At 35.4% G+C, this 22,621-nt stretch overlaps 1 protein-coding gene across 1 annotated transcript in view; it reads right to left on the bottom strand.

Annotated features, from left to right (window-relative positions):
- Positions 1-4,847: 4,847 nt before the first annotated feature.
- kcnj3a (potassium inwardly rectifying channel subfamily J member 3a) overlaps positions 4,848-22,621 on the bottom strand; it is a 46,213-nt gene continuing 28,439 nt past the window's right edge. The window contains exon 3 of the mRNA XM_066687795.1: positions 4,848-10,291. Coding sequence (XP_066543892.1) covers positions 9,705-10,291 — 587 coding nt within the window. The 3' untranslated portion in view covers positions 4,848-9,704. The remainder of the gene's footprint in view (positions 10,292-22,621) is intronic.

Raw genomic sequence — 22,621 nt, 5'->3', positions numbered from 1 at the left:
TCTTTCTTGAATGTTTCTGCGTTTGTTGATTGCTCTTTTTATTCACTTTGGAGCACTGGCCCTTTAAGAAGCAGACTGTGCTAAACTAAAATAAATTCCCCAGGTAGCTCAGTAAAACCCTTGTTCCCCATTGGCCCAAGGATGGGTTAAATAGATACCTGCACAGAGATCACGAGGACTGGCTGGGGGCTTAGGAACAGACTTTTATGTGTCATGAGACCAGAAGGGGTTTAAAACTAGAGTTGATTTGGCCCATCTTTATTTTCCCCAGTTGTTCACAGCTAATTAAACCTGGAATGCCATCCAGCTGTTTCATTTAGCTTCAGATACGGGATTGTTTATTCCAGATACCCACCCTTATTGTAAAAAGAAAGTAAGTCCGAAATGCACCTCCTCTCAGCTCTTACCTCATGTCTGTGCTTGACCTTGAAGTAGTCTTTTGTGTTGAATTTGTCAATACATGTGAGTATTTTTAGTACTTCAATCAAATCACATTTGTCCCCTCTGTTCGAAACTAAAGAGATGCGTTCGTTAAAACCTGTTAGTGTTTGGTCCTGTGAACCCAGGGATAATTGGTAGTTGCTATTCTTGTAACTATTTCTATTTCAACAAGCTTTTACAAATCCATTATGTATTGACCAAGCAGGTTGGTTTTCCATATATATAACTGAGGGCCAAACAAGCACAGCTGTGTTATTTTGTTTGGAATTGGTAAGATTTTAATTGAGAGTTAAATAATAGAGCAGGATTACCTCATCATTAAATCATTACCACTGAGGTCCATTTAAGGCTGTTAAGGTAGAGCACCTACTTTTAGAATGATGTGTCATCCAAACATAACAAATGAAGAGACAAAATGCCTTGCTTTCAATTCAACATTATCAGTTTGGTTCTGTCATGGTACTTGCAAAGATCTTGGGCATTTTTCAAAATATAATTGGAAAGAACATTTATCCACATCCCCGTCCCCAGCAGCAGTGTCTGACAAGCAATTGGAGGGGGTGACCGACAAGGGAAGAGGTTTGTAGACTTAAATAAAAGGGCTATGCTGATGAGGGGATAACAGATGTGCTCAGTCTACAGAGGAATCAGGTCCATGGCCTCAGTAACATAAGTTGTCTCTCACAAAACTGGTACTGAGAAAGCATAATTTCTTATTTGTCCATCTCAGTCTAACAAGCTGGTGATAATATGGGAAGCAATCGCCCACATACAACTATGACTAACCTTTTTATTGTTTCTATTGGAAACCTACACACTTAGTCTTTTAGCAGTTTGTGTAATCAAATCAAATTCATATTTATTCATCTGTCCAACTATATCTACCAACTGATCAGTTGTAAATAAAACCCACAATACTGAAAAGCATGTTTATATCGGGTAGAAGAGTCACCTCTCTCTCTGGTCCTTTAGAATACAAATCAAATGTAGTAAAATATACTTTCTTTAAGTCAGTATATTGTTGGTTGCAAGCACAATCTTATTATAACACTGGTTACATGTTACTAGCCATGTGCTTACATTTTGTTACATGTGCATTGACATGTACAGTACACACTTTTTAGACTTTACAGGTGATGATCAGTAAGCGTGGTTAATCTTAACATCAAGGTCAATTTGCTCATTAAACATTAACAGTAAAAGAACATTGACTGTGTAGATTCATTGTTATTCATTTGGAAAATATCTGTCCTGCTTTATACCCGGCTTCTTTTGTGCCTTTTGAGACTTGCTGAGAGATGGTTCTCAACAAGCATATTACATTACAGATACCGTCATAAAACATTTAACAGTATTACTGTTTTACTTAAGGGATACTTTTATTTTACATGGCGTATTCCTCTGACCCCTATATGAGTAGTAATCTCACTGTAATTTATATAAAACTAATATTGTATTCAAATCCACTTTTTAACCTTAAATCTAAGGTCTTTGCAAACACGTACGTATGCAGGCTTAGTTACTGCTGATTACCTCTTTATTATTTAAATATGTATTTATTTATATATGCATTTATGTACAGTAATGTTAGATTTCGATTATGTTATTGCATGGAAACCATGGTGTTTAAATGAGCCTGGATGCAGTCACAATTTACCCTTGATTAGATGAAATCAAGCAAGGCAAAATAATGCAGCACACAGTGTAATGTTTATTTATAATTTTATATCTAGGCATGTCAACCTTTAATTTCATTTAATTACTTGTCACTGTATACATTAGGTGCTTTTAAATGGATAAAGATGTGATTTAAATTAATTACATTTATCCTACTGTCAGCTACTGGTTGCTTGCCAGCTGGCTTTCTCTACTTACAAACTTTTACATCGTTGTAAATCTTGTTTAATACATACATAATTGTACATCAGCAGTGCAAAGTAATGTTAAAGGCTCTGGACGTGTAACTGGATCTGCTGTGTAAAGCAATTAGTGAGTTGATAGTTGATGGTTGTCCATCATTGGACTTATGTGGGTAAACTGGTATGTCCAACATTGGCTGGCTGGAACCCAAATACTTTTTTCTCATTAGGACAAGGGTGGTGATAGTCTATAATATATGAGTATGTTTTTAAGGAATGCTTAAATATATGATTAACATAATATCATTAAAACCAAACCAGACAGAAGTTATACAGTTCCTACCACATTTTCTTTCACTTTACTCTCACATATTAAAATATTCCTTTTTCATTGCAATGTGTGGATACTTGTAGCGCTTTTGCTATTTTTTCCCCCCACCATGCAAATGTTAATGTTCTGATTTTGCATTATAAGTGGCTACAGGTGATTGCCTTCCAAAATATTTCCACTTCTATATTCTTCAAATTGTGACTAACACTGATGACTTATAAAAGTGCATTTTGTACATGCCACCAAGAGAAAAAATCTTCATTTGTGTGTATACATATTTTCGTTGAGTGCAATTTACTTTTAATTCTGTACATTATGCAGAAACGGGTATATTTGAAATTATGTAATAGCTATTTATTAATCTGCAGGAACATGAAATATGAAGGAAATGTGTTCTTGTTGACCTTGTACAGTGCTCAGATACTTTTGTGATAGGTGGTGTTGACCGGTAATAAAACCCAACCTCTTTCAGGTTTTAAATCTGGTGTCCCTTATTTTAACATGGTGCTGCAACTGTTTGAAGAGGGAGGAATGGATTAAGGAAGGGTTTATAGGATTATTGTAGCTCCTCTCCCCTCTCCACTTCTCAAGAGTGTAGGAATCTCCTGTCATCTCGTCTTTTGGCTTTTGGTTTGAGGTTTGCGGCTTTCTTGGGTTGCTTGGCATCTGTGTCTATGACGGCAGTTCGGATCCATTGACTGACCACACGAAAACGAATGCAGTTGCATGATATTAAAATCCCACAGGTCAACGACTTTGGCAAGTGATTGTCAAAAGAACGAGCTGAGTGAGCACGCTAAAACAATGATAGAAGGAAATAAGTATTACAAAAGCTTGACAAGACAGACTTGTGCCAAAAGGTAGAGAAATTGACCACAAATTACATCTCACCCCAATATTTAATGACGGCTGTAATGAAGTTATGGATACGTATTTTGAAGATTTTGAAGAGATATGTACCTATTATGAAGACAATCAAGTGGAGAACAAAATACATTATGTATTATTAATAAAATCCTAATATTAACCTATAAATTATAAATAACATGTACAAACTCTGCAAATTATATAAAATAAAACAAAAAATCTCAAGGTAATTAATATTTCTGTTTATGAAAAATAATACTTATTTGAAAAGCTTTGAGTGCCATTAGAGAGTTATTATATGCATTTAGTTATATTCATTTGTTTTTATTTATTTTTAATGTACATTATACAGTCAACATGTTATAGGTTTGTAATAATAATAATAATAAGACTAAGTGAAATATATATCTTAAGATCATTTTGTAAAATGTATTGATTGGAGGTTCTTTTTCAGCTCACATTAAAGTGATTTATTGGTACTTGAAGAGTCTTATTAGCTACAATTGCAAGGAGGCACAAAGGCTCCACTTGTGCAATAAAACCCAGCTGGGAGGCTGTCAACAAAAATTAAATTTGCAAATTATACATAGGCTGTGCTTGGATTTGAACAGCATGATGACTCATATTTTTCACCTCCAAAATAGTCAGAAATAGTCTGAACATTGAACTATATAGAATATTGAAGTGCGTAATGAGAAGATAGAATATATATTTTTTCATCTTGAACATTATTCTCTCCATTTTGGCTTATTTAAAATGATCTGAATTCTTAGTAAAGCAAATGAAATATATAAATCAGAAATATGTGCAATATCACTTTCTGTTGCACTAAAATGTAAAATTCTTAATAAATGAAGGCAATTTCAAGCAATAGCTGTTGGTCTAATAATAATTTTAAATTTGATTTATTTTTTAGAGTTTTTGTAGTATCCCTAGTCAGACATAAAAAAACAACATTCAGCTTGATTTTCAAAATAGCAATATAAGATGTTGGTAAAGCCTAATTTATATACCCAAATCACTTTGATTATAGTGTTAAGGGTGCAGAAAGTTGATGCATGGTACTTTCCAGACTCCACGAAGGGAGTTTTTCAAGGTGTTTAAATTACTTTGGAATTAAATATTTTTAAAAATCAATTTTATCGTAACTAATGTACTTTTTGCATTTTGTTTTCACAAGATTAGTTTCATTCATGTAGAAAGAATAATGAAATTTCAAATGGAGAAAAAAAGCATGTATATATTCAATGAGGGGAGGTTTGAAATTAACCAAACCACTGGAAGCTTTCTTGATTAAACCCAATAGAATAAAATGTATGTAATACACATTAAAACACATTGTTGAAGTATTTCACGATTAAAAACTTTTTAATGAGGAAATCCAGGGTATTTTCTTATTCATCACATTCTGCTCAGTGACTATTAAAAATAAAATATATTAAATAGAAAATAAATGGTCCAAAGAAATCAAATATAGCATTCACAAAATATCTAATCAGTCTGGTTTTAAATGTACTCTGCAGGATATGTTTATGTTCTGAAAAAGAAAAACTAGACTAGACCAAATTAAAACCTTGACCCATCCACCAATCGCAAATTAAAATCACTGTATCTGATGCCAAATTTGCACTGGAAGGAACAATCATCTCTGCAACTAAATGCTACTATCAAGTATTGGGATTTTTGACGGGTCTGTTAAAAGGCATTTATTTTCAGCTTTATCAATACATGAAAAGATGTTAGTATGTTTTTCCATTTCAATTTTTTTATGTCAGTGTCTACATAATAGACACAGTCTAGGATTCATCATTATTAAAGATTATGTAATTAAATTGCAGTATTTTCTGCCACTAAATGTAATTTATTTGTGTAATTGACATATAATGACTATCATTTCCTGTTAATGGAGCAGTCACAGTGAACTATATGTCAAGTAATGATGATGCCAGTTATAAAGACAATAGTATAATTTAAGTGTGTTCATGTCAACAATATATTTTCACCTTATGATAAATAAGAGGCCCCAATTTTACATTTCAGAGCTCTGTCTAAACAGACCTTTAATAAGAAACATTTGACCAACTCGGAATCGGAGTGCCTTTGCTACCACAGAAAACCTTTCAAGCATAATACTGTATGCTTGTATACATGAGGCAAATTGCCCACATAAAGGTATATATTCACAAAAGGGATTTAACGGCAACTGAAAGATGACTTTTTAGAAATTAATAGAAATGTTGCATTCCATGAAAATCAGATGTTCATATTAAATATGAACTTTAAGTGGTTTTAAGGACAGGTTTCATTAAAACTGATTGAAGTTATTTATATAGGAAATGTAAAAGCTTGTGAGCTCTTTGTTTGATTGAGGGCAGTCGGGAGCAACGTAATAATTTCGAGGTAACGGATGTCATTTACCTGTTCGCTGCTCTATTGATTACAAGGGTAAAAAGAAAGAAAGAACAAGGGCTACAGGGAACCTTATGCTTCAGGGTGTCAGATTGGCTGCACAGTCTGTGATAAGCAATAGCTGGATATTGTTTGTTTTAAATGTTTTTTAAGTAAAGCTCTGATTCAATACCATTTTTTTTAATTTGATATTGATTAGACTCCCAAATATACATCCATTTCCACTTCAGTGACATTGTTATTAACCTACATTAGTGTATTAGTGCACTAAGAGTATTTATACATTTAAATTATTTGGAGGTTTGGATCCTAAAATCACAATATTTTCTAATAATTGATATGGAAACACTGCCAGTGATGAAAGACAAAGAATATATATATTTCTCGTGGTCACATAAAACTATTTGTGGAGTAACAAAACATTGTGAAGTGGTATTTAAGTGAAATGTAATGGTGAACGTGAAATCTTTTTCTTCCAGCAGTGATTAATGCTAATGCTGACCGAAGTAATTTGCTTAGAACGCTGGTAGACAATTATAATAATGAAACAGGCTTTTACTATCATGGTATGTATTTGAGCTACCTTGACACTATTATCATATTATAAACTAACCATACATATAGGTAATGTGTCGTATGGTAGGGACAATTCAACCATGAATAAAAATCCTATTAAGAAAGGCTTCCTAGTTTAATTAGCACAAATCCTCATTAACTAGCATATGTTGCAGCATCTTAACACATATGAGTGTGTTGCCAACTCTCAATGGACTGCAGACCTGGGTCAAGCAGGCCTTTGATGTACAGCATTACCATGAGAACGGGCTAGGAACCTTGGTTTATCTGTAAACAGGTACAATTGAAGTAACAACTTCATTTAATAATTTAATGATTTGGATGTGGAACATTTTTGCTTACGTGTGAAGTGCTACAATAATTGTAATCGGACATGACTGTAAAATCCAAGTAAGGTTCTTGTTTCAGTAACTTAAAAAGTCTAGTAATCTTGGCAAGTAACACCATCACTGGACTGAAGAATAAAAATGTTCCCTGTGATCTCCCCCATCCTTGTCTGGCTCTCCCACTATCTTATTGGTGAGTCTGGAACTGAGACTAGCCATCAGTTTCGGAGATTGCTTTCTTTAATGTGTATACCCTTGTTGCAGCTCAATAATGATTGTATTTTGGTGTATTTACTTAAAGGTTTGTGTGTGTGTATATATACATAATTCGTTAATTGGTTTTGCGTTTGATTTATTTATTCTGCCCCTTTTGTTTTTAATTGAAATATTAATATTGATTAATTTCATTGTTTAGCTGTTCTTTGGCATGATTTGTTTGAACATTTTATGATTATACATTAGTTAGTTAGACCATCTTGCCTATGTGTTAAGATACAATTTAGGAACACAAAAAAACAAAGCAAAGAAACATAAAAAACAAGAATATATCACAGAAACAAACTGAGCAAACTAAAACAATTCATGTATTAGGATGTTGAAACTTTTTAAGACATGTATCCATGAAATATTCATGCATCAAGCAGAAAGTATTTATACAGAGACATACAACCTATGCAGCAGAAAAATTAAGTTCTCCTGCACTGATGTAAAACCCTACATAAGAAAAGCAGAACGTAAAATATATATATTTTTAAAGAGTTCTAAATAAAATATCAGAAATTTAAGGCCCTATTCAGGTTACAAACCTACATTTATAAGTAATCACAATTCAAATGTATTATTAAAAGAATCATCAGAAAAAGAGACAATATTACCAAGTAGCAAAATGAGACTTTGTAAAAATCTAAACCCAACCAATCTCTGAAAAGTTTAATACAGGATCAGGTTACAGTAATAATGCGTACAAGTCCATTTTTAAACTTGTGTTTTTATACAATAAATATTCTGCATGCCTGAAAATCTAGTTTGTTTGGTAGACATTTCTATTTACAATTTACAGCATTATGCAGGCTTAAATTTTACAGTGCTCTTCGAAAACACAGACCTGCTGTGCAGTCAGCTCCCTTTACCATTTTGACCAAAACATTAAAGGCTGAGCAAAAACTGTTATGTTTCTAGATCAATCCTAAAAAAGCCCTTCAATGCTCGTAATGAATTATAGGGAAAATGAATTCTGCAGTTTGACCAAACCTTGCCTCCTCAGCAGACTGCTTCTGTATATAAGACTTTATACAGTGTATCTTTTAATTCACCAACACCGATATCTCTGCTTTTTTGTAGACATTAATGGAATATTTTAAATAGGCAGAGATCCCTTTATTTCAGTTGCAAGCGATTATCCTTAAATGCCTTTCTCCTCTGAGGACAATCACACACTTTATCTAACCTTTGTGAGTTATCATCTCAGGTGTTTTATTGGGATTTAAATTCCACTTCAAAACTTCTGAAGATGAAGTGATCAGTTTTGTTGATATGCTGATCCACCATGATAATTAAAGATATTCTAAAATTGTATTAATCTGTTATGGGAGAAATAAGTTTCTCTCTAGCCTATTTCAAGTATAAGATTGAATTACTATTTTAAAAACAGATCAGATACTGGCAAAATCTTTCATTAATAATTCAAATATGCCTCAAATGGTTAAGCCTGCAGTTATATACATTATCGAAGCATGGTATTGTTTATGCAGTCAGTTAATTGCAAAGTGTCAGAGCTTGCTTAAAAATATTTCTGAAATAAATCTTGAACCCTGAAGATTTTTAATCATGGCAGAAAATAATTAAGCTTTTCGTCAAAACTATTTATTTTTCCCTGACAGAATTAAGTGTCTGTGGGGCTAATATGTTTCATGTGGTCAAAGCAAGATGTAATTATTGCTACAGTTCTTTCACATAGAAAACTTTTAAACAATTAAAATGTTATGATGTACTTGGGACTAATTGTAGGTTTTCAATTCACAGTTGAGGATCTAAAACTGCAATATTGATTGAAAACCAATTCTGTGTAGAACTGAGTGATCTTTTTCTACTTTAAATCATGCTAATAATATGATTTGGGATATCGGCAATACATTTTTTGCCCAGCCATAACAAATGCCAAATCTGCTTTTTATGACAAAATATAATTAAATCCTAATCATACATATTTAACAGCAAAAACAAAGCAGTGAAATAAACAGGGCAATATATTTAAGGCTAAATCTCTGGCTCCAGTATCTCCCGTTCTCTTAATTTCCATACGGATAACATGCATTCAAAAATAGTAGTTAAGAAAAAACTCACTTTCACATTGAATGACCGTAAATAATAAAACCAAAAAAAAGACACTCTTCACTGTCTCTCATCAATATCTCCTAAATTATTCTTCTGTGCTAGAATGGTAAGAGCGCACTTTGGCTCTCTGGCTTTATTTTATAGATTTGTTTTATATATTTTTAAAACTTTTTTTTAATTTTTTTTTTGCAAAATAATAATTTTAGATATAAATGCCATGCCAGAAAAGTAAATGCAGTATTACATGCGCATTGTGATACTTACATGCCAGTTTATGCTAATAATACAATGACCTGAAAAATATCGGAGGTCTTTCATCAAAGCATTTATACTTACACCCAAGAATGCATGTAGTGCTGAATTTCTTTATCCTACCTGGTGTGTGTATATATATATATATATATATATATATATATATATATATATATATATATAGATATATATAGATATATATAGATATATAGATATATTTATAGATGAAGAATAATCTTAAATTCAGAATCTCATCCTTTTAATCAAACTAAAAATAGTGTCACGGGAAGGGGGAGCATAGAATTGTAGTTATGTAAACCGGTCCGAATTCATTTTTCTCAGTTTTGGAGGCAGATGTCCATCCATTCTTCCTCCACCAGCAAGCTTCTGCAATTTAGGTGGCAAGTCTGCAACTGATTGGCTCATAGGGTCAGAGCTCATCTTGGTTGTCTTTGAAACAAGTTTCTCCTCCGAGTTCCCAGGGACCGAGCTTATGCGCTGCAGTTTCATGGGCAAGTCCCCCAGGCTGTAGGCTTTCTCAGAGGTGGTGGAACTCATCCTCAGCAACTTCCTGGGAAAGTCCTCCCTTCCCGTCATCTTTTGCAGTTTGGATGGGATTTTGGTACTTGTGTCCTCGAGTGTTTCCAACCCATCCACAGAGTTGTTCTTCTCCCCCCCACTGTTGCTCAGAGAAGGTGCCATCAAAGGAGAAGAGAGGAGAAGCATTTCCTCTTGTTCTTTCACACTGTAAGGAGGGGTTGGAACTTCAAACGTGGCGTGGAACTGGGAGTAGTCGACTTTAAAGAAACCCTCTTCGAGAGAAATGACGGGGAAGAAACGATGACCCCAAAGCACTTCATCCTCTGTGTAAGATGTCCGTGCCTGGCAAGTCATTCCTACAACAGAATAATTTTAAAATGTTAGGGAGATGGATATGTAAATTGTGTAGTATGTAGGCTATGTAAAGGCCCAGCTATTTTTGCATTAATGTCTGAAATTTTGCAACTTAAAAGAGAGAGTGAAATATAAAATGTAATATGTAAGTAAAAAGTGTGTATATATATATGTATGTGGATATATATATATACATATATATACATACATACATATACATATACATATACACACACATACACACAATATATATACAGACCTCAATTTTGGATCAAGATGGCAAGAGGAAATGATTTAAGTGACTTTGAAAGAGGGGTCATTATTGGGGCACGAATGGCAGGAGCTTCAGTCACAAAGATGCTCAACGGGCTAGTGTTCTCGACAAGTGGGCGAGTGCATGTCTGGCGACACCAAGAGAACGGTACAGGCCTGACTGCTTGACCACCTACAGTGAGGGGGTCTGGAGGCTCTGTTAATATAATTAAATGCACCCAAAATACATCTCATGGATTATTTGGGATAACTGTTTCCATATGTAAGGTAATTTATTTGTTTTTATATATTAAAGAAGTTTTAAAATTAGTTTTTTCCCCTCATGAATGCTAGTCATTAAGAGTATTAGAATTTTGTATGAATTCACTTATGAATGTCTGAAAATGTTGGCTTTATTCTTTGTTTTGCTAGCTTCAAACTGAGTAAACCATTGAATACATGTATCAGATTAGAAAAGGGAAGTCTAGCTGAAGTTCAATGTGAAGACACACTTTTCATTTCTTCCACAAAGGGTGATATTCCTGAAGGTGAAATATTTTTAATGTTGTAAAATTGAATCTGCCCACTTAAAAGCCACAGCAAAGACATGATCCAATTAAATCTCTGGCAGTGAGCCATCATGTCCTTTGACAATGAAATGTTCTTCAATATTTCAATTCACTTTAAAAAATTCCAAAGGGCGAAAGGGGACCATGTAACACATAAAACCTTTCAAGTAAACCAAAACAACATTTACAACTTTTTAAATAATTGATTGCCATGTTGATGGCATTAAATACATAATGGACAAAGAAAGCATTTGACCATTCAAAAATAGCCCTAAGTGTTTTTATTGATAATAGATCAATACACTTCATAATGCAGACTAATTATTATTTCACATTGAATAAATAATTGTGTGACTTCAGAAACAGAAGATATTTATAAATTGATAAGAGATTTGGAAGCTTCATGATTAATTAATCTGCTATGTAGACTAAATCTGAGATGTATGGAAAACTGTGGCCTACTTTGACAATCTTCCCTTTTTATCTTTTACTCAAATTTAAACTATTGCTTTTTAAAACTACATTTTAAAAGAGCACTATTATTTGAAAGACCAGGAGCTGCCATAAGCAAGAAACAAAACAAAACATACAAAAAAAAAAAAGATCTAAAACTCAGCTGTTTTTACTCTGTGAAACTATAACTTAAAACACAAGCCTGGGAAACTACAGTAACCTGCTTTGTTTAATGATATGTAATGCAGTAAGAAAAACAATAACATTTATAATGCATTGTCTTTGATTTCTGATAAGGAGGACTCAGTGACATGGAATAAAAGTGGTCGGCTTGGTTACTTCTGTGCAATGACATCAAAATAACTGTGTTCAGTGCAGGATATGTTATTGCTCAGTAAAGAGATATAATCACAAATTGCTCTGTGCTTAGAAGTTTGATATTTTTAGCACTTATTTGGACAGGTATACAATGCAGCAAGACAGACAGAAGCAAATTCACATCTAAGGATATATGCTCAAGGAAAAGCAAAAATGATCCTAAGCATCCAATCTGGCAGATACAACCATTGCTCTCAACTCTGAATACAATAGTAATTACATTTTTTACCTGCCAATAAAATCTATGGACTGAGAAAACCATATGAGTCAAATCAAAGACAAAATAAATAAAATAAAATAAGCAATACAGCAATAAAATACATGTATACAATGCTTACACAAATGGCAATAAATAATGTGCATGGAAATATGTCAGTCTACAAACAAAACAAGGAAGAGAATGGTAACACAGTTGTCCCTAGAATATATATTTAAAAAAAATATACAATGTACAAGCAAGATCCTTGAGACCAAGTAAAATCTATTTATAAGCAGGACGGTTAATTGTTTATTCGGTCAGTAAAGCCCTAATACTGATGCCAAGCACCTGCAGAATCATTAGGCACAATCTGGAACATTAGCACATATATTTAACAATACATTCCAAGTGCCTGAGTCATGAAATTGAGCTTGAGTAAGCAGAATTAATGTATGTTTATAAATTACATGCATAATATGCATAGAACCGTTGTCTGCTTGTACTGTATGTTCCGATGCATAATACTGCCGCTTTTATTCCTGTTTTACATCACTTATAGGTATAAATATCTCCTGCACGTTGAGTTGAGTGCATGTTTTGTTCATGCAATTTAATCAATCAATGAAAAGTACTCCTTCATTAGAGGATGACTGATAAAATGCTTTCTTCTAGGCAGGAATTATCCTACACTTGAAATATAACAGGCAGCCACAATCCATTAGATTTGGGTCATTTAGGTGAAGCGTTAATATGTGTCTAAAGCAAAGTTAAAATAAGTAGTAATCATCTGTTCGCTTCCACATGCATTCACAGCTCTGCACATGTCGGAAGTGAATTAAACCAAGAAATGCTGCTTTGTTGTCAAAACATTTAAAATAATTGATATGCAGAATGTGACGGCACAGAATGTGTAGCTTTTTCAAAGCTCCAAATTATTCTTACAGCATCTCCTGACACTGCAGTGTGCAGAAGTGGCTGAATAGCTGTGAGTTGATTTAAAACAAATGTTGAAATATATAAATGTATTATACCAAGGGTGTTAAACCTTAACTGTTTAACAATTCAGTTTGCCATCCTGACCATGATCATCCTACTGTGTACTATAGCAATATCATTCTAACAAACAAAAAAACAAACTGATTACAGAAAGAAAAAACACATTATTGTCCATTTTGAAGGTACTCAACAGGCAAGTTACAGTAAAAAATACTTTTGTGATCCACCGTTGTGTTTTTTGTTTTGCCAGTCAACCATAACATAAGTATGAAAACATAAGTAAATTAATCAAACACCTGTCATCAAATGCATGATGCAAGAGAACATTCAGCCTGAGGGAAATTTGGAACAGATGTTCAATGTCTAATCAAACAATAATAATACTGATAAAAATAATAACAATAATCCACCACATACATTGCCCTTTCCCTCCAAATTCTCTATTGTAGTGTTGTAATATGAACTGTCCTACAGTCAAATGCTCGCAGTTATTATGGGAATTGTTGATAATTAGGTATCCCTAGTAACTCTCCTTGCTCAGCTATCACAATGTCAGACTACAAAGTATTCAGGAACATTTTATTTCTGTTGTTTTAAACCAGCCGCAAGGTCTCAATAAGGGTTTCAAGGATAAACACCATATTCATCAACTACCACAGACATGCATGTTAACACACGCACCTTGAAAAGAAGAGGATGGGTTCATTAGTGTCTGCTGACTGTGCAAAATGCTTACTCGTGTATTCAAATGATGTGGAAACAGCATTCGTGAGGGTAATGACATTAGCTGCCCCTTGAAATGCATGAGCAAAGATCCTTATAAAAAGCTGGCCTAAAGGAGAAGTGATTTTTCTCCACATCATGGACTCCAACATCAAAAGAAAGAGGAATAAGAAAGATTCAGAGCCCCAAGGACAGTGGGAACCAAAAACGTCCCTTTCCTTATAACAAGTTAAAGGTTTATTTGAAACAATGTCACCATCATACTCTATATGGCCAGGAATTCCTCCATTTCCCTTTCTTAAAGGGTACGGCACCTGTTACTAAATACATAATAATAAAGCAAGATAGTACTGTTATTGAGTACTATTATATAAGCATATTTTAGTAATCAGGGCATTTGTTTTTAAATAATTCAATTTTATATAGGCTACTTATGCACTTTTTAACTTACACTTTAAGTAAAGCTCTAAATGTAATGAATTATGTATTGGTTCAGTTTATACAGACTTTTTGTTTTACATTCTAGAGCAGTTGCCTGTCATATTAAAACCATAGGGGGGTAATTCAATGGAGACCTAAAACCCCCACAGAAACCTCATAACTGATCAATCTCTACCATCTTCGTGGCCTTTACCATCTTTAAACTCCCCAGTAGTAAAATAACACACAAACAAAATAAAGATAAGCATTAGCATAGAATCTATCATTTTTATCAGCGGTAAAGCTTTCCCCTGTAGGTGGATGTTGTATCCTTTCATATATATGTGTTACAGGGGTGTGTGCGTCTATTCCAACTACTGGATATAAAGACTACATGTGCTTATTAGCAATTCTAGATTCTTCTAGCACTTTTTCTAAAATTTCTAAACTTCAACATGCTTATGACATTGTTGTATACACACAAAAAAATCTATTTATTAGCACTGCAAATATCTCACTAATACATGACTCTAATAGCTGTGTGACAGTGATGGGACAATTTACTTAATAATAGCTTTCTATATAATTATAGGTACTGCATGAGGTTATTAACTGTATTTTCATTTGGAATTTTTCATTTTTTCTAATTCCAAATTATCACTCATCCACAGAGACTTCAGTTGAAATGTCTTAACTAATGAAGGCCCCCTTCACATTGATGGAGGTTTTTAATCAGTGAAGGATGGGTCATAAATGCAAGCTACTAAAACCGAAAGTGATACTTCTCATACATACACTACAACATTTGCTGAGTTTATCACAAACATTGAATCACTTAGACAAGAGCTTTTGAAATTGATGTGCAGACGGACGATTGATCGAATGAATGGAACCAGCACTTTACCTTTAATATTAGAATAGTTTGTTTACTTATTCGGTGTTTAACGAAAAGGTAAGCTGGACAATTTATACAATAAGGATAATAAGCTATGATACCAAAAAGAGCTGTGGGTACACTATCATACCATCTCACATGCACAGTATGTAGTGTGTGTTAAGAGAGTACTATTTTAGTTCACAATTCTTATTTTTCTTTCCCTGTCTTTGGGTTGGTGGTCATGGTGATTGGTGGTGGTGGGGGAGTAGTAAGCGTCACAATTTTGCTGTCCAAAGCTTTTGAACCCCCCCCCCATGTATTTATTTTTGAGAAGCTGAGCACTTCTCTGTGTAGATGGATTTTATAACCACATCAGCAAAATATTTCAGTGGCTGTGTCCTCTAGCCTTGTGTCTAAAGCATTTATGCAATTTATCTGCTTAGAGAATAATACAAAAAATGTTCAATGTTCACAATGTAAACATTTTATAATTTAGTTTTCAGTAATGTAAATATTAATACACACAAATAACATACACAATTATTCATTTGTATAATGTTTTATCAAACTATTAGTTTTTTTTCTTCACTAATCTTGTCTTTTCAATCTTGCTTGCTGTCCTGTGTCTAGAGGGCATCTCCAAGATATCATTATCCAGGCAGATAGAACACACAATAATAATCAATCAATAAATTGCCTGAATCTGCCACCTGGAACCCCTTTTCCATTGTCATTGGAAAATAATTGGAAACCAGTTTCTTGTGAACACCATATGCTAATGAGCACTAAATGGCACTATTAATTAATAGGTAGTAGTCACTCTGTATTCCTCAGCATTAAAAAAATTATAATACTCCACAGGCGGTCTTAAATTATGGGGAAAGATAAGTCTCTGTGAATGTGGATGCTACTAGATCAAATACTCTCCATGGAAATATCTTGCATACATTTAATAATGAATTTCATATTTCACTTGTTTGACAATTAAGTGAAGTTTTGTGTTCAGAATAGTGTATTTCAAGACACACCCACACCCACACCCACACCACACACACACACACACACACACACACACACACACACACACACACACACACAATGTAGAAAGGACTGGAGATAGTTATTTCAACTCAGACCTATTCTTCCAGATTTTTCTTATGTTATGAACATTAAAAAAAAAAACATATCCAGAGATGAAACGCATATTGTGCTTAACCCCCCCCAACTAAAAAACAATAATAAAGGTGAGCAAGGAAACAGACCCTTCTTGATCGACTGTAAATCTTAATTTGCCAACACCAGTAATAATAATTAACAGGCATCGCAGGGAGCAACACAGCTCTTAGATGATTCAGTTCTATTTAATTTATTTTAGGACTGATTTGTCTGATGCATGCTTATATAACGTATAAGGTAGACTAAAATAAAATGTACATTGCAGTTTGGTGTCACTATAGGTTACTGTCAATTTTGCCTGCTATGAATTTTCATTCCCAGACTGGTGACATGAAGAGGTCCCATTTTGCAGTGTGTCTCACACATTATAACATGCAGCACACGGAAATGCAAAGCACAGACAATAGCACTGTTCTATAAAGGCCACACTTGAGTTTGTCCTTGATTGCTTTTAAGACAATGTCTGTAATACAGTGAGAACCTGTAACCCTCTGTTGGAAGAAGCCCTGTAACACAGTTACCACTGCTGCTGCTGTAATCTCCAAGTCGGTTTCCAAGTACACTGAAGTACTTTGAAGTCAATAGAAACATTCTCAATAATAAATCTGTCATCATTAAAATATAACAGCCAGACTTTCAAGGATAGTTTCCTATTGTATCAAAGGCATAGCAAATACAGGAAGGGTACTTTGAATGGAAAAACAAACCATGATTCCTCATACTACTTTTATGCTGTTATGCGCATCCACGAGGCTGACCTTGTAATAGCTAGCATTTAAAAAGCAGGCTATAGTGCTTTACATCACTGAATCTCTCTACTGTCAGCCTTCCCACAGAAAGTCTTTTGAACCCGAGCTAAATAATGAAGATGAAGATCTTGTGTAAACTGTAAGGCGCCCTGGATGAGGGTGTCTGCCAAGAAATAAATAACAATAATAAAAGATGAAGATCATCATCATTTTCAGTATCATCAGAATTGTTTGAGGGCATCAATTGCATATGATTGATGGACCCTGCTTCCTAGGGCTGGGCCAATCCAGTGATTATGGCTAAAAAATAGGTAGGAGACAGCCGTGCAAGAGAGTGTGTGCCTCAAGAGCACGGGGAGAGAGACTGACAATGTGTCATTTTAAGGTGTTCTTCCATGGTGCCATTTGTATTATCACTCTTTTGCAGTTCACCTGTAATGTACATACCTATAAATAAACCAATGGAAAGTTAGCTTATTTTGAGATTTACAAATAAAGTAAATGGCTGAATTCCATGACAAGATGTACAACCGGCTGTGCCATTCAAAATACTCTACTCTAATATGAATAACACTGGTTTATTTATCACTGAAGCCAAGTGCTCATGGCACTGTTGGAAACAACCCTTCATAAATATGTCAGATGTGTTTTTCAGTGGATAAAAATGAAGTATAATCTAGCTCACATGCATAAGCAAGCAGATAACTTTACATCCTATGTATTCTACATTTTCTTACAACTAGCACAGACAGCAACACAAAGATCACCTCCATATTAATGTATTCCTCACCAGCACATAGCCATCCTGTACTGTACTTCAGGCAGATAAAAATTGTCTCTAATACACAACTTTAAAACCAAAAGGGACAAACAGGGAACACGGCAAGATCCCTTAGCCAGCAGTCTGTGGTGGGCCAACTACTCAGTCTGTTACCTGCTGTGAGACTTTAAGTTGTTTATAACACATTATCAAATTAAATTAATCAAATACATTAATCAAATATAATACCATAGACAGCAATACACTAATTCACCTCTTCAACTCTTACATTTTAATATGCATAGATTGAACTCATATTAATCACGCTGAGATTGGCGTCACGTGGCTTTCGTTAGAGAGAGCTACATGTGCCTCCTGGAGTGCTCTAGCCAAGGTTGGAGAATGATGTGCTGATTCGGGTTTTTGACAGAGGTGTAGGTGTGCGGCGTTGAGCGTGAAGTGCTATTTCCAGGCATTCGACAATAATTCCCATCTTAAGTAGTTTGGACTACTCAGCATTTTCAGCAGGTTTCTTCAAATACAAAGGGCCAGAAATGTATTTAATGTAATGTCATTTAGTGTAAAATATGACTATAACTTCTTTCCATTTGTGTCTTGCATATATTATACCAATAGCAACAAAAATAAAAGAGATGCATATTGATTCGGTCTGAATCACATACCCAGTGATGTGATCATATCGGTGCCACATATTACTTAATATCCACATCTCACAACAATCTGCTCTCTTGTAAGAAGTTGCTTCTTTTCTGTTATAGCAACATTTCTGAATTTTGGAAAATGCAAAAACTTACTTAAAAGCTTACAACTACATCAATTCCTATGTATTTTTATGCTTTGTGATATTAAAATAATTCGGATTGGTTTAATTTGGAAAATCTCCTATCTGGGTTTCAGGAATGTATTCAAAACATTACCTGTACCACTGCTGTTGCTTCTGTGAATGTTAAGTATTCTTAGAGCCTTTTGTTTTCATATTTATTTCTAAACTGTCTACCTACATTTAAAGCTGTAACCAACCATCACTATTCATCATGTTAGTGATTAATTATTTTTGCAATAAAATCTATTTTATTCTTCATTTGACGGTTTGATCAATAATTTAAAACATGAAAATTCCCTTGAGTTCATCATTAAAACAAAATACAAATCTGAAGGTGTAGGTAAAATCGAAAAATCTATGAATGATTGCATTCAAAGTAGGTAATTGCCTTGTTAACACATGAATCAGATGTTTTCCCCCCCTTACATAATCATCACTGAAAAAGTATTCAAGCTACAAAGTGCAAAAAATTGACTGAGTAATAGCTTTCTCTTACATTTAAATGAAAGATTAATTGGGTCAAAATCAGCTTAAATGCAAGTAGATAAACATTTATAATAGAAAATATGAAAACAAATTGCCCTACTTTAGTCAAGTTACAATGTTCTAGATTATTTTGTTCCACATATCTGCATAGATTCTTACAGGTAAACCATGAGGATTGATTAAATGAAAATTAAATAAAAGAATATTGTGCTGTCGTCGAGTTATTTGACTACTGTTGACCAACCCAACACTGCCAGCCCATAGCCTTTGTGTGTTGTTTTAAATCTGACAAGTCCGTGCTTGGATTCCAGATGAACTTCTCTCAATCAGAATGTTCTGTCTCCTTTCATAGAACACTAACATAATTCATGTGATTAATTTTAATGTCTGGTCATGACAGTGACTGACAGCAACTTAAACCGCTTTTCCCTTCCAAAGTAATGGCTAAAACAGCACTCCCTAAGCACATTTAAGATCATATATGAAGGTTACACTTCAGTAGGTGAAAATATAGTGCATATTCAATTAATAGTAATGCAGTTTTTTTATACTTAATATTTAGCAGATTGGGGTCGTTGATTCCTAATGCATATAACATTACTAAAATAATAATTAATAAAATGTGCTTGATTAATCAAGATTGCAATCAAATCATGCTGCAGCAGTAGTTTAGTTATCAATACATAAAATAAATATTTAAAACTAATCATTTATAAAACATTATTTTTCACATGAACAGATTATGGCTATTTAATGGAATTTCAATGATATTCAGAAACCTTTAAAAGCAATGCCAAACACATGGGTATTTTTTTTAAATAAATAAATGATGTCCCTATTCCCTTCATTGTTCTAATTCAATCCATTTACTGTTCAATTAAATTGGCCTTTACAAGCTTGCATAAACATCTCAATCAGATGCAGCTGTTCACTCCTTTTCATCTGCATGAAATCTAAAAATTGTGAGTATAGCAGCCATTACAACCACGAGTGGCTTCACACAGACCTAAGAACGACGACGATGACAACAACAACAACAAAACACTAACTTAATTGCATGTAGTAATAAGGGAAACATGTTCTTAGTGTACAACAGCTAATTACTATAAAGCTTCTAAAAAATTAAAAACATCAGCCTTTTTCAAAAGTCTACAGTAACATATTGCAATAAAAATAAGCAGGGAATATCAAAACAATGTGCAATAATAATATACTGTGACAATTAATTCTGAGGATCATGATTAGAGAATAAAGTAAACCATTTATTCAGACACTGTTTCTATTATGAAAACATTCATACCTAACATTAGAAATCTGTGTTCCTATGGAAACCAAGTCTACCAGTATGGACACGAGACCTATAACATCAAGCTCTATTGACAATTCAGTTTAAAATACAATGCAGAAAAAAAGCACAGGTATTTATGGAGAATTGTAACTCCATTCGTCAGTTGTGCTATACTATTTTTAAAATTAGTAAGATAGTTGATAGACAATGTATATATGATCCTGTAAAGAACATAAGTCTCCCTTAAAAGCAGTTGGGGGTTGATTATCTGAAGCCCCGATGGACAGCGTGTTTGAGATGTGTAGCAACATACTCAGTCATAGTCACCAAGGCTCAACTTACATGGCTCTCTCTTACCTTCCTTTGACTGTTTTTCCCATATATGTCAACAGTGCTACCTCCTCTTTGTTCTCCTCCCTTGATTCTCTCTGTCCTCTAATGTCTCATCCTGTCCGTCCCTCCCTTCCTTAGCCTTAGATTTCTTCCATTCTCCGCTCAACCCTATCCAGTCTGCGTGCCGCTGAACAGAAGTGGAAAAGGTACAAACTCCCTCGAACTCTACCGCTCTCTACTGTCCACATTCTCCTCCTCACTCACCTCAGCCAAGAAGTCTTACTTCCAATCATTCTTTGAATCCACTGTCAACAACCCCCCGCAAACTCTACTCCATCTTCTCCTTCCTCTTACCCCTCCCCCTCCTCCTCCTCCCTCATCTCTCACTGCAGATGATTTTGACTCTTCTCCTCCAAGATCACACACATCCATAAGCTCTTCCTGTCCCATCACACCCAAATGTCCGACGGACTAAGCTTCCTTTTCTTCATTCTTACCTGTTTCAGACTTTCCTCTCTCCTCCTAGGTCACAAATCTACAACGTGTGCCCTGGACCCTCTCCTCACTCACCTCCTCCAAGCAACTGCTCCTGATCTACTCCCCTTCATCTCCTCCCTCCTCTATGGCTGTTTCCCGTCTGCATTTAAACAAGCTGTTGTCATCCCACTCCTCAAGAAACCTACCCTTGACCCCACCTCTCCTCAGAACAACCGCCCTGTCTCCCTACTCCCCTTCCTCTAAAAAGACCCTCAAGCGTGCTGTCCACCATCAGCTCTCTGCATTTCTTTCCCATCACTCACTCCTGGATCCTCTGCAATCCGGCTTCCGCACAGCTCACCCCACTGAGACTGCTCTCCTGGTAGCATTTGACACTGTCAATCACTCCATCCTCCTTGGAATCTCTGGAACTGCTCTCACCTGGTTCTCCTCCTACCTCAATGACCAGACCTATCAAGTGACATGGTGAGGTTCCTCATCCACCCCCCAACCTCTCCCCACAGGCATACCCCAAGGCTCCGTCCTGGGCTCTGTCCTGGGTCCCCTCCTGTTCTCTCTCTACACTCGCTCCCTGGCCCCCCTCATCGCATTCCATGGTTTCTCTTACCATTTTTATGCAGATGATGCCCAGATCTTCCTGTCTTTTCCCTCCTCTGACCCTCTCATCCCGTCTTGCATCTCTTCCTGTTTGCCTGCCTGGATGCTCTCGGAACACCTCAAGCTCAACTTCTCCAAATTGGATCTGCTCTTTTTCGTCCTATTCCTCACCTTCTGCTGATCTCTCCATCTCAATCCCCTTGGAATCTGCGACACTCTCCTTCTTCTTCCGCTAAGAACCTAGGAGTCACCCTCAACCCTTCCCTCTCCTACACTCAGCACATCACCATGCTGACATGCACCTGCAGATTCTTCGTGAGCAACATACGCCTCACCAACTACTCGACTCAGCTGCTTGTCCAGTCACTGGTCCTCTCCCGCCTGGACTACTGCAACTCCTTCCTGGCCGGCCTGCCTGCAACAACTACTCACCCGCTCCAGCTCATCCAGAACTCTGCGGCTCGTCTGGTATTCTCTCTGCCCCGATTCGCACATGCTACTCCACTGCTCCGCTCCCTCCACTGGCTCCCAATACTGGCAAGCATTCAGTTCAAGTCATTGACCTTCACCTACCACTGTCTCGACCACACTGCACCAAGTTACCGTCAGACCCTTGTCTGCCCATACATCCCCTCCAGACCACTGCAGTCTTCCGGTGCCAAAAGACTAACTCTGCCTCCTCTGCACTCGCCTTCCTCCAGAGCCCGCACCTTCTCATCCCTGGCCCCTAAGTG

This window comes from Amia ocellicauda, chromosome 16 (genome assembly GCF_036373705.1).
Source record: "Amia ocellicauda isolate fAmiCal2 chromosome 16, fAmiCal2.hap1, whole genome shotgun sequence".
Classification (NCBI taxonomy): domain Eukaryota; kingdom Metazoa; phylum Chordata; class Actinopteri; order Amiiformes; family Amiidae; genus Amia; species Amia ocellicauda.
This window is presented reverse-complemented; position numbering and strand designations above follow the sequence as displayed.